General features: G+C 33.7%; 2 protein-coding genes across 2 annotated transcripts; one reads left to right on the plus strand and one right to left on the minus strand.

The window, feature by feature from the left end:
• Positions 1–7,386: 7,386 nt before the first annotated feature.
• LOC111405765 (NF-kappa-B-activating protein-like) lies at positions 7,387–9,253 on the minus strand. Its single transcript, XM_023034792.1, has one exon. The coding sequence runs from the start codon at positions 9,145–9,147 to the stop codon at positions 7,540–7,542; it is 1,608 nt and encodes a 535-aa protein (XP_022890560.1). The 5' UTR covers positions 9,148–9,253; the 3' UTR covers positions 7,387–7,539.
• Positions 9,254–9,415: 162 nt separating this feature from the next.
• Positions 9,416–12,057, plus strand: LOC111405766 (40S ribosomal protein S24-1-like). Its single transcript, XM_023034793.1, has 6 exons — positions 9,416–9,528; positions 9,632–9,706; positions 9,807–9,848; positions 10,437–10,607; positions 11,202–11,288; positions 11,670–12,057. The coding sequence occupies exons 2-6, from the start codon at positions 9,635–9,637 to the stop codon at positions 11,709–11,711; spliced, it is 414 nt and encodes a 137-aa protein (XP_022890561.1). The 5' UTR covers positions 9,416–9,528; positions 9,632–9,634; the 3' UTR covers positions 11,712–12,057.
• Positions 12,058–12,628: the final 571 nt, after the last annotated feature.

The following is a 12,628-nucleotide window of genomic DNA, read 5'->3' on the forward strand; positions in this document are numbered from 1 at the left end:
TGCTTGGGAAGTCAACCAATTTGAATTGCATGTAAATTGTAACATCAACATACCATGTGATATTTATTTTTTGAAAACGATACTTATTGATGGACAAGATTATAAAGGAATTCGTCGTCATTTCAAACAAGTACTAATTCAAGTAATATAATATGCATGAAAAACAATAAGCTCAGTAAACTTGATGTGTAATGCAAATCTTTTACACCAACGATTCAATGTGACTGTGAAAAGACCAAATTAAACTACGAGTAAACCTCTTAAAAGAATGTAAAACTATTTTAATTTCAGTATCATCCCTATTTTCTTTTGTCATTCTGCAGATTACATTGTTATAGTTATCTAATATAATTTTTTCAATTATTTAATTGGAATCGCTTCCTTTTTTAAGAGAGTAAAACACTATTTCATTCATTAGTTAACTCAACAAGTAGATCCAAAAATTTAGAATTTGAGAAGTCGCTAAACCAAAATTAGAATGCAAGCCATGCTAGTGCATTGACTTCTTATTGGCATCACGTCTAACAAAATTACATAGAAATGAAAAACAATAACATAAATTTTGAAATATTATAAGAAATCGCAATTGCATTTTAGCTATTTGATTAAATGGGTTTTGGCAAACTTCAGCCCCACCCCGAACAGCAAACCATTCTATCAAAAACGATGACGATATCTTTACTAGCATTTTGGCTTAAGCTACGAGTGCTTAAGATCACGGCAATCACCCCCACACTGGAAACATTTTCATTCTCCTTCATAGGTAGAGGACATTTTTCAGTTAAAGTACAATTGAAAGTCAAATATTAATTTTAATCAAACAAATTATAACTAATACTAACTATTAGCCACAAATTTCCAGACCCGCTACTATTCTTATTTATAAACCATTTATAAATTTGCAAAAAGGAAATTAAGTTCTAATGCTAATGATAAAGAAATACAAAATTCAAAAACTAAATCATAAAATGATAACAATTCTTAGGAGAAATCATCAAAACAAGAAAATCATAACATCGTAAAAATTTAATAAAAAAATAAAAAATTATTATCAATAAAGAAACTTAAAATATTTCTATAAGAAAAACAATACAAATTATCAATCAAACATAGGATTAGGTCAAAAGTTTTAATGATGAAATATAACATATTATCATGCAACATCGCTCAAGGACGGGCCCCTAAATCTCAAAAAAAATTGACCTCTCTTAAATTTTGCAGCACAAAATACACGTAACATTGAATATTGCTGCCATTATGAGTAACATAATAATATCAACTAATTATTATCTTTACCTGGAGTATCATCATTAACATTAAGGGTCCGTTTGATTGTAAAGATAGAATTTGGATAGAAAAAACGAATTCCAGGAAATTAAATAGCCTAAAAGTTATTTTACTGAAAATTATCAATTATTATGTTTGATTGGTATAACTTTTCACCTGAAAAATGTTGAAATAAAAGTGTATTTTCGTATTCGTTTGACTTTATTTTTTATGAAATTTGTCAATTTAAGGGATATCATTTTTTACAATTGTTCCTCTAATTTGTTTCTATTGCCCAAAAAAATCAAAAATCATCTATCTTTTGATGTTCGTTTGATTTTATTTTACATGAAAATTGTCAATTTAAGAGATATCATCTTTTACAATTATTCCTAAAATTTGTTTCAATTGCAAAAAATAAAAAAATGGAAAACCAATAATTGAAAGAATTAGGCTATTTATACGATATTAGTTGACAAACATTGTTAACAATGTTGAGGTGGTGAAATCCAGATCAATTATTTAAAAAACAGTTTTTGACAATTTAAAAAATGGATGAATATGATAATACCAACAAAGGTTGTCATCCATTATTGTACAAATAAAATTGTACATGTAGCATGATTGTAATGGAAAAGCCATGAAAACTAAGAAAATGCTATCATGGCGGCCACGGTGGAAAAATCAATTCCCTAGAAATTTTTGTCAATCAAGTAGGCCAAAAGTGGAAGTTGGGGTGAAATTTCACCATGTACCACATTTTAAAATTAATTTCAAATTTTACTTTTCATAGTTTTTTATTCTAAAATCACTGTAATTTATGCAGTAATTTAAAAAATCTAAAAATTGACTATCTACTAAATTAATTAATAATCATGCAACAATCACGCCATCAAAATGCCCCTATTACTTATTCAAACCATCCCAAATCCACGTACTTAATTCCGCATTTAACTATTCCCAGTTATTACAAAGATATGCAAAATTTCCAATCCCAAACCGCTATATGTTCACATCAGCAACATATTCGATCTTCAAACGTGACTTCATCCTATCAAGTTTTAAGTCATTTGTTATCATCTCAACAAGGTCCATGTATTTACAAGAATATGAAACCAAAAGACCAATCATTTCTGCTCTGTTCTTGACAAAGACATTCAATGAATCCATTTCTGTAAGAAAATAGGAAAAAAAATCACAATCAAATTTTGTGAGTTATGTAATATGGGGGGGGGGGGGAATCAAAATCAAAGTTTGTGAGTTATGTAATATCTCATAATCTATTCATGGAACCCCAAAGTAATATTGTTCAATGATAAACATTTCCAGTATTTACATGTGCAGGAACTATGATAAAATAACCAAATCAGTTCACAAATCACTTTAATGCACAGCCCAGCATATTCATCAATGTATCTTGGTGTTATTATGATTAAACAAAGTTTCATGCACCGATCGATTTCAAAGACTAACGACTAAACACCTAAAATTAAATATAAATTACACAAAATATCACTACTTCAAGCAAACAATTAGTGTACATGTAGAAACCCACAAAAATTTCTATAGAAATTTAGTTTGTACCTTCTTAATTGAAAATTTTAGGAAAAATTGAACCCTTCAAGCAATCAGATGAACACAGGTGGGGTTTTATAATTTCGACAATTTCTGACCGTGCTGTGAAGAATGCTTTCTTCGTGGTGATGTTGATTATTAGATTTCGAATCCACCTGATATTTCAATCTCTCACTCATTTTGAATTTAAAATTCCAGATCTTAAGCCATGTATTGATTGTAGTCTATAATGGTTGTCGAGTGTTTTCTTTGTGTTCATTCTCTAATCTAGTTCCCAAGCAAAGTTAACTATTTTAAGAATTCCCCAGTGCAACTAGATTAAAAAAGATCAGATTAAATCAACTACCAAATTTAATAAGTAGAAAATAAAATTAAGCACAAAACTTGGCCTTCGACGGAGAATTCCCATCTCAAGAATTTAATTCCCCGTCGGAAGAAGAAGCCGAGGAAGCTAAAACTACGATTCTTAGATTTTGAGGTTTGATAAAATACGCATTGGAATAAATAACAAAAAAGGGCAAGCAAGTGAAATCCTGCAATGAGGTTGTAATGTTATCATCTCATTAAATCTCGATTTGAATTTGAAGTTCCATTCCCATACATTTACCATTTTCTATTTATTATTCCCGCTTGGATTGTGCATAAACATTTCAGTTACAAATTAAAGTAGGAGAAGTTTTTCTCACAGTAAATTTGGTATTTACACTGAGTTATATAGTAATGTATGTTTTAAAATTAATAAGGTAGTATATAATGAAATATTTTATATTTGTAAGGTATATATGATTTTTTCCCCAATTTGTTTTCCATTTTCATGGAAAATTTTGTGCTATCAAATATAGCCTAATTTTTTATGATCAGATCACATTCCCCCTGCCCCCTGCAAAAGGAAAAAGAATAAAGATGGATTGAAATTGATTGTCTTGAAGTCTACTTTTGTTCGATAAACCACTTTCCTGTCTCTATCATCTGAAAAGAGGAAAAAATGGAGTCTTGTGACAAATGTATAGAACATAATGTGTGTTTTCATCTCTTTCAAAATGAAATCTGTAGCCGATGTATCTGCCATAGTTCCTTAATTCTACAAGTACATATATCTATATAATTTAGAGATTCTTAGAAACTTTTTCCGACCTATTTCTGGATTATTTTGTGAAGATTTTCTCTCTTTCTTCAAACAACAGGTAATTCTAATAAACTCTTGAAGACATGTTTAGAATGTTATACTAGAAAGCCAGCTTGCTTTGACATGCCAACATACCTGGTTACTGTGGGGACCTTGGAAACCTTTTAAATTATGAAGTCTAAATGAAGAGGTGCTGAAAAACATGTAGCGTAAATGAAAAACAGAAATGAAGTACGAGGCAAGGATAGTGTACAGAGTGAACAAATCTAAGAATATCAGCAAACCTGTTCGCCAACTTAAAAAAAAAAAAAAAAAGAGGTTTTCGGTGTAGGGAAGTACATTATGTGATACAGACACAACATGTACCTCTCGAGTGCAAATGACCTTGTGTTCAATCTGTCTCGCAATAGATATCTTCTAGGTCACTTGTAGCAGAAGTGCAGAACGACCGACACCAATACCAGATAATAAGCTATAATTCCATGCCACCTGAAGAAAATGTTTAACACCCCCAACAATTAGCATAATAACATTGTAAGAGCAATCTAGAGGTGCAAATAAGAGATTTTCAATAAAAGGGAAAAGGCTATATAGTTAAGTAGACAGGAAAATTAATCATACAGAACTGAGTACTGGATTCTTGATGATTAGTTTGTCCTCAAGTAGAATGTTGTAAAGTCGGAATCTGATACAAAAGGTTCATATACCTGAAGCGGATAAACTGTTTGAAATATGATTTCGTGTTGGAAGCAAGATATATATTTTATTGATGTTTTAAATGATCCCTTTCCAAATAAAATTTATGCACCCGGTTTCAATAATCGAGGTTTAGTAGTAACTCCCAAGTCCTCGACTTAGATATCAAATGCCCTTACAACCAAGTTTTCCAGGATGATCCAACTGTTCGAGCAAATACTAGAGCAGCACAAACATAATAGGAACAAAATTCACCACCCCTTTAGAAGGAAAATGATAGTAATGTAACTATATCGTCATTATAGTAGCCATGGATATAAGAAGATGATTTTGAGCAATCAGATGAAAGTATACAGCATTAGAATTTAGAACTGCTAAGATTACAAATGATGGATCATTACACGATTAATTGATTTCAAATAATTTTAGATCTCAATACTAGTTTTTATTATGATGAGAAAATTTCAAATATGAAGAAAACCAACAAGGAATATTTAGCATACTTACAGAGGAAGCAGTTGAGAGGACTAAACAAAGGAAAAAAAAAAGGGAAATCATAATGTAATTTCAGGAAATTTACGAAAAACAAATCTTTATAAACTACAGGGAAAACGGGTCATAACTCCTATCATTTTCAAAATATAGCCAATGATAATTAAACATACGAGTTCCACAAACATGACAAGAAAATTATAGTTCATGAGAAAAACTGAAAAAAAGTAAGAGTTTGTTTTGGAGAATTTTTTTTTTTTTTTCAAGATCATTTTGCCCCAAAATCATTTCAACCATGGGACCCATAACATCTTCATACTTTCTAACCTCACATTCTCCAAAAAAAAAATTATTTTTCACTCTCTACCAAACACACTCTTAAGTCGAGTTGATATCTCATCTTTGACAGATGTTAATCCAATTTCCCAATGAACAGAAGCCAGTAACACATCAAATTTCCAATAACCATTGTTTATGGACGCATCTCATGTGAGGCTTTCATTATTAGCCTCAAAGCTTACACCTCGAGCCTTAAGCCTCACGACGCTTCTTCAAATACTTTTTGGGCTATTTTCTTTTCATAGTCTATAATGTTTTAATTGGTTTAAGTTCAGCCTCTAAAACTAGATAGGAAATAATTGAAACTTAGAAAAGAGAACAGGTGAAGTCAGACTTGCCCTGGATTCAAGTCAAAAATGCAATAAGCACCCGGTACAGTTATGCTCTTTTGGAACGTGCAATTATGAGAGAACTAAAACACGTAACTCAAATATTTTCTTTCTTTTGTTTTTTTCCTCTCTCTACATAATCATTTTCATTTTCCAAAAACTTTCAAAGAAACAAAATTCCTAAAAGTTGGTTAGTTGATTCATTTATTGATATTACATAGTTAATTTTTGAAAGTGGAATGAGCTGGTTCTCAAGAAAAATTATTAATTATAAGAACATTGGGTGAAAAATGACAGGAAATTTTATTGACACATCAAAATGAGAGAATATCAAGACAATCAAGAAAAATATGACACGATGCCATAATTGGGAAGACGAAAAAAGAAAAATCAAGCGACATGTCCTAGGAAATACCAAATCCAGACTCTAAAATCTTGTCACAGATCCATGTCATGGTCATTGCACCACAAACCAGCAGCAAAGTCATCACCGCCACATGTTTTGCCCTTAAAACAGAATATATGTAGCAAAGCCAATTTCATCATGTCCATTAGCTCATTACAAAGAGATAATAGTTAGCTTGAGAACAATTTCAAGGCCATTGCTATGCTTTCAACTTCCGTACATAATGCATTTGCTAATTGCACGTCCATTTGCCAAACAAATACTACTAAGAGAATGTATTGTTATTGACGAATAAAAGATACAAAATGTAATATTGATTATGATATAAATGTTCAGAAATACCACAGGCAGTTTGTGCCATCTAGAAAGGATAGCACCTAGGTGGAAGTTTTCTCTAGTAAATCCAGCATTACTAACAGATTTATGTCTCTTTTACTCCCCCCAGAAGCCAAAGAATTGGCTCTATTATGAAATAAATTAAGAAATAATACGATATCTCTGAAACTTCTTTCAAGCATATTAATGAACAGAAGGTCATAGGTTGAACGGTGGATCAAACGTCAATGAACGGGGACAACTCTCGTCAGGCACTGAAAGATCTAAAACCTAAAACATCATGCCAACTGGATAGAAAATGAAGGATTTACGACTGAAGTTGGAGGAATTAATATAAGACCTGAAGTCATTTTTCTTTCATGTTTATTTGAAAAATATAGTAATTCAGTATTTTAAGAAAATGGTCTGCAACTGAAATTCCCCCCAGTTTTTCATCAGTCACCCACTAATTTTATGTGACTAACCTTAAGTTGGAGTTAAAAATTCAGAAATAGTAAACTCGCTCAAAAAATTATTAAATTCAAAACTTGATATCAGCGAACCAAACAAACATTCAAATCTACAAGACCCTAATAACCATGTTTGAGCAAATGTTCAATAACTATTTATTTGGCATGTCTTAAAACTAGCTTCTAATTCTTGAGTTCTAGCACGTTGGCTGCGCTTACAATCAGATTTTTTAGCTGCCTTTTTTAGGAATTTTAGGAAGGATCTACACGTTCAACCTATGAAAATATTTCCAAAACTATAGTACTTGGATAGCAGATGATACCATCATTGACAATCCGTGTCACTTGAACTGAATTACTAAAAATCTGATGAAACATAAGTACCAAAAGACATAAAAATTAATTTCTCAAAGGTTTTGTTCTTCTACATTCTCAGCATCAGCTGATAGGTTCCTTACATAATCCAAATAATAGAGAAGACATTGACAAACAAAATAGAGATGTAACCATGATTATGACCTAGAATCAAGCATCATCACCATCGCCAGCCCTCCCAGCAAACGGATCGTGAGAAGGACCAGAATCCTGCCCAATATGGCGCTGCACAAGACGCTGCAAATCAGCCATAACCTTCTGCTCACGCTTGGACTTCTCCTCATAGTTAAACATTGCCAGTGCTCGTTTGTCCTCGGCACTGTAAACTTGGTTTTCTTTTCTGATTCGGATAGCATTCATTCTCTGATGCCTACTACCACTCATCACATACCCAAGAGTTTCAAACTTCTGAATCTCCTCAGCTGAAAGTCCCACTTCACCTCTGCGAGGAATACGCTTGCCTTGCTGCACATACTGTGCAATGGCATCACCTTCACCAGGCCTAAGTGCGCCACCATAGCTAATGTGCCCTTCTGCCCTTGGCAAAGGCAGTGGACCAACCAGTGGTTCATTATCCAGAGTCAGTTTCTTCCTAGACTCTATCATTTCTTTAAACTTAAGCAACTCTGCATTATTTTCGTCATCCACTTCAGCTTCGTCTACCTTCTGCTTAGCATTCTTTCCATCAACTTCAGAATCAGAGCAACTTTCATCAGCATTGGAACTCTCGTTGTCAGGTTCATTCTTCTTGCTGCTTTGAGACTTCGAAGATGAGGCATGCTTCCGTTTCTTCGACTTACCATGATCACTAGCATCAGAATCCTCAGTCTCACTCTCATCGGCCTCGCTTTCACTTGAATAGCTTCTCCTTCTACGACTGCTCGTCCTCCTCCTACTACTCCCGGACCTCTTACTTCTCCTACTGCTCTTTTTCTTGGATTTTCTCCTACGCCTTTTCCTATTTTCTTCTTCAGTGTCCTCGTCATCGCTGGACTCCTCCGACCCACTCTCACTGTCAGATACGGATTTTGATCTCCTCCTGCGCCTGGAACTCAACTTTTTACTCTTCGTCTTCTTCCTTGACAGCGAGTCATCTGATCTAGATTCAAGATCCTCAGGCTCCGACTCAGATTCACTCTCTGACGAATTGCTATTCAATCTTTTCGAACCAGACTTTAATTTATTATCCTCTCTGTTCTCTTTTTCTTCTTCAAATTTCCTGGTAATTTCATCCTCAGGTTCCAAATCCGATGATTGTTTTGGATCCCTAGGTGGGCTGGGAGTACTATTCCAAATACAATTTCTAAGCAATTTTCTCAATTTCTGGCGCTTAAGCCTCCTGTACTCTTCGAATCCCAAGCTTTTCAACTCTTCGTCCGATTCGGATTCTCCATGTCCGTTTCTATAATCGCGATCAAGGAACTGTTTCTTTCTATCATCATACCTGTTTCCATTTCTTCCATCGGATTTGAGGGTCTTTCTATCATCATACGCGTGTCTATTTCTTCCATATGATTCGAGGGTTTCATCGGGCCTTGGGCTACGTCTAGAGTACGAAGAATAATCAGGAGAAGAGCGACGGTACCTGTTGGGCGGGCTTCGACTGTAGCTTGAACTCCGGCTCCGGTTCATGCTGCGGCCTCGACTAGGGCTACGACGGTGGTAATTATGGGATTCAGGAGAGTAGCGGCCATTTTCTCGGTAGCTATGGCGGCGATGGCCTTCGGGGATTTCTACTGCTGAGGAAATTCTACCCATTAGAATTAGGGATTTCTACTGTAAAAAGAAATTAGTTACAGTATTTTTCAGCGAGAAACAGGGCAAAATGTTTTCATGTGATGTAAAACTGGAATGAAACAAAGGTCGCGCAGGGGAGCTAGAAATATTTAAGCGGAGAAATGGGTCCGGAAGGAGGAAAATGGGCTGAAAATCAAAACAAATTGGGTCCAAATCATGGGCCTGCCTTTTCGTCGCTTGGCCCAATATGTCTAAAGACTCTGAACCCTAGATTTTAAGCTTTTCTCATGTATTATGCGGTTTATACCGGTAGAAGAAATCTAAACCATCGCTCGGACGACTCTCTGCCAATCGACATCGGAGGCACCAGCGGCACAAGGAGGCACCGGCGAGAAGAACGCCGTAACAACCTTTTGCTTTCTCTTCTTTTATATGCGCAACGTCACTGTATGTGTATGTAGATTGTAGACTTTAATAAACTGTGGTTTTTCTTTATGTTTTACAGAATATGGCGGACAAGGCTGTGACTATCCGAACAAGGAAGTTCATGACAAATCGTCTCCTCTCCAGGAAACAATTTGTATGTTTTGATTAAATTTCAAAATTATTATTTTTTATTTCTAATTATCTGTACCATTTGATATTTTCCTTACTTATTTTTCCGTTAATTTATTTTGAAGATCATTGATGTGTTGCATCCAGGACGTGCCAATGTTTCTAAGGTTTGATTTCTCAATTTATTCGCATTATTCCTTTAAGTGCTAGTTTTATGCTTTTTCTGCATAATTTTCCTTTTTCTTTTCCTTTTTTCTACCTTGGTTGTTTTACGTAAGATATGGAATGAAGTTTATATGTCAGTCTCGAGAAGTCCTTATATTTTGTACTCGTCTGGGTCCATGTCTAATTCCGAAAAGGTTAACTTTAAAATCAGTGGGTTATAGCAGTAAAACTAGCTTCTCCTTTGGCCATTACATGGTATGGAATTATTGAAGGAATGTTAATAAATCAATATATTTGTTGATGTTCTTTGTTGATGATTTTTAAAGTCCAATGTAAAGTCTATGGTTTATGAAAGTTATACAGGCTTCCACAAGCCATAGCATAATTTTGAAAATATTGTGGGAAAATGAATAAATAATTAGATCTGTTGGTGTTCTTTGTTGATTGTTATTAGTTACCATAAGTTTATGGTTTCCAAAAGCAAAGTTTTGTGATCGATTCTTTGTTTTAAATTTGTGGCAATTTGAATTTGGGTTCAGGTACAAATTCGTGGTCCCTTTTAGTTTTACCTACTTTTGCTATTATTGTAGGCTGAGTTGAAGGAGAAATTGGCAAGGATGTATGAAGTGAAAGATCCAAATGCCATATTTGTTTTTAAGTTCAGGACGCACTTTGGTGGAGGCAAATCCACTGGTTTTGGCTTGATCTATGATTCTGTTGAGAATGCAAAAAAATACGAGCCAAAATACAGGCTCATCAGGGTAATTCCTGTAACTCATTTAAACTTTCAGTATTGTTTATATTATACTGGTAAATGGACATTTAAGCTAGTGGCAAATTCATTAGCATGGTCGGTTCAACGTCTTTCGGGATGGTGAATATTCAGTTGTTAGTTGTACTAGGATGACACTTTTCTGAGGTGTAAACGCTAGTAGTTTTTTACTTTTACTTTATCCTGACACTTGAAGCATATTAAGTACATAGGCTTCTTACATGGATCATTCCTTCATTATGTATATGGTTATTACCATTTTGCTTCATGCTCTGCCCTGGCATTGAACGTCTAAATAATGATGGTGAGTTGTTAGTGGTATGTGACAAACGATCTTCCTCTTCTTTCAGGAAGAATTTCCGTTGAAGTTGTAAAATGGACCTCTTTGTAATATGCATACATTTCTTTGCTGCCTTTAATTTCCATTGGAGGCTAATTTCACATGCTTAGCCTCCTCAAATCAGTCATTTTGCTTGAATGGTTATTTTATTAGTTTATAGGTTTGTTTCTTTCATTTCTCATGCCTCTAATTTTTTAAAGATTTTTATATTTCTTTTTGGTCATTTGTGATTTTTTTATGCAGAACGGTCTCGATACCAAGGTTGAGAAGTCCAGGAAGCAACTGAAGGAGAGAAAGAACAGAGCAAAGAAGATACGTGGTGTGAAGAAGGTAATAATTTCCTTTTTTTAACAAGCGAGTTTCTAGATACAATATCCAAAAAATTTCTGAAGTGATTGGTATAGGTTAAAATAATTATTGAGCAGACCTTTTCTCCAGCTTAATCATTCTCTTTAGCACATACTTGCCAAAGATCCCCTTTTACGTACCCCCCAAAAAATGATAATTATTATAAAATAAATCAAAGGACATGCCAACAAACCTGTGCACACATGATTCTCACACTTGGCTCTCTCAAAAGATTTTCCCCTTCCAAAAATTGTAAAGGATGGTATTCTTTTATATGATATGCTCACTAGTAATATTATTGTATTATATTCATGTCATTTTCACTTTTGTTTTGCGACTAATTTCAATAATGGACTTGTACAGACTAAAGCTGGAGATGCTGCTAAGGCTGGCAAGAAGAAATGATTTTCTAGGATATCCTGTTTTTCGTGTTTGGAAACTGGGTACAGAAATTTCTCCTTGCAGCACGTTCTTATGTTGTGTCATTTTGTCTAGTTAAATTTAGTTGCCGTTTTCCATTAGAAAAAAATGCATTTTTGTGGAGTTTTTCAAGTCCAAGTATTGAATTCTTAACACATTCGCAGATAGGAAGGAAGCAAATCGTTCAGTTTCTTATCATGTTATGATATCTTGCATGCATAGCTATGTTGATTCTGTTACGTGATTGAAAAACTTTAGACACTCCATGTTTTACTCCTGCCAGCTTTGTCTTGTTGGTATTGATCCTGGGCTATTTTGGCATTTTCTCATATGGGTCTGATTGGAATTTTAGCCTTGTTTGTTTTCCATTATTTGTCCATTAAAATGAAAAATATGATCGTTATTCATCACATCAAGTCACCATATTTGACTCTCTCTCTTGTGTGAGATTCATAACGACTATATTTTTTATTCTCATTTTTACATTAGTGTGTATTAAATGGGGTGTTAATTTTTTCTTTTCCCCCATACTTGTCGGAATTTGGTTTCTGGCCTCTGATATTTTAGGTTTGAGCTATTATGTTTATAAGTTCTTAATTTTATTCCTAATAAAATAAGGAAATTTTATTTTATGGATTAATTTAGATCATCTCCAATCCTGCACTAAAATTTGAGGTAAGTTTTGCACTATTTTGCATTAGATCTTGCAACCAAATTGAAAATTATCTCCAATCCATTACACCAAAAGTTGCACCAAGTGAACAATGTTTTAATTATTTTCTCCATTTTTTCATTCTCCATGATTTATTTATCTAAAAAGTTTATTTATTTAATTTACTATTACATAAATTACTAAATAAATAATTATGTTTTATTAAGGAAAATATTGAATACATTAATAA

Source organism: Olea europaea, chromosome 12, assembly GCF_002742605.1.
Source record: "Olea europaea var. sylvestris chromosome 12, O_europaea_v1, whole genome shotgun sequence".
In the NCBI taxonomy this organism is placed as follows: Eukaryota; Viridiplantae; Streptophyta; class Magnoliopsida; order Lamiales; family Oleaceae; genus Olea; species Olea europaea.

What these genes read in the sequence shown, in the direction of transcription:
- LOC111405766 (XM_023034793.1), top strand. Translation starts at nt 9,635, where the DNA reads ATGGCGGACAAGGCTGTGACTATCCGAACAAGGAAGTTCATGACAAAT. An exon ending in TCCTCTCCAGGAAACAATTT is followed by an intron (nt 9,707 to 9,806) that starts GTATGTTTTGAT and finishes TTTATTTTGAAG; the next exon opens with ATCATTGATGTGTTGCATCC. An exon ending in GACGTGCCAATGTTTCTAAG is followed by an intron (nt 9,849 to 10,436) that starts GTTTGATTTCTC and finishes CTATTATTGTAG; the next exon opens with GCTGAGTTGAAGGAGAAATT.
- LOC111405765 (XM_023034792.1), bottom strand. Translation starts at nt 9,147, where the DNA reads ATGGGTAGAATTTCCTCAGCAGTAGAAATCCCCGAAGGCCATCGCCGC.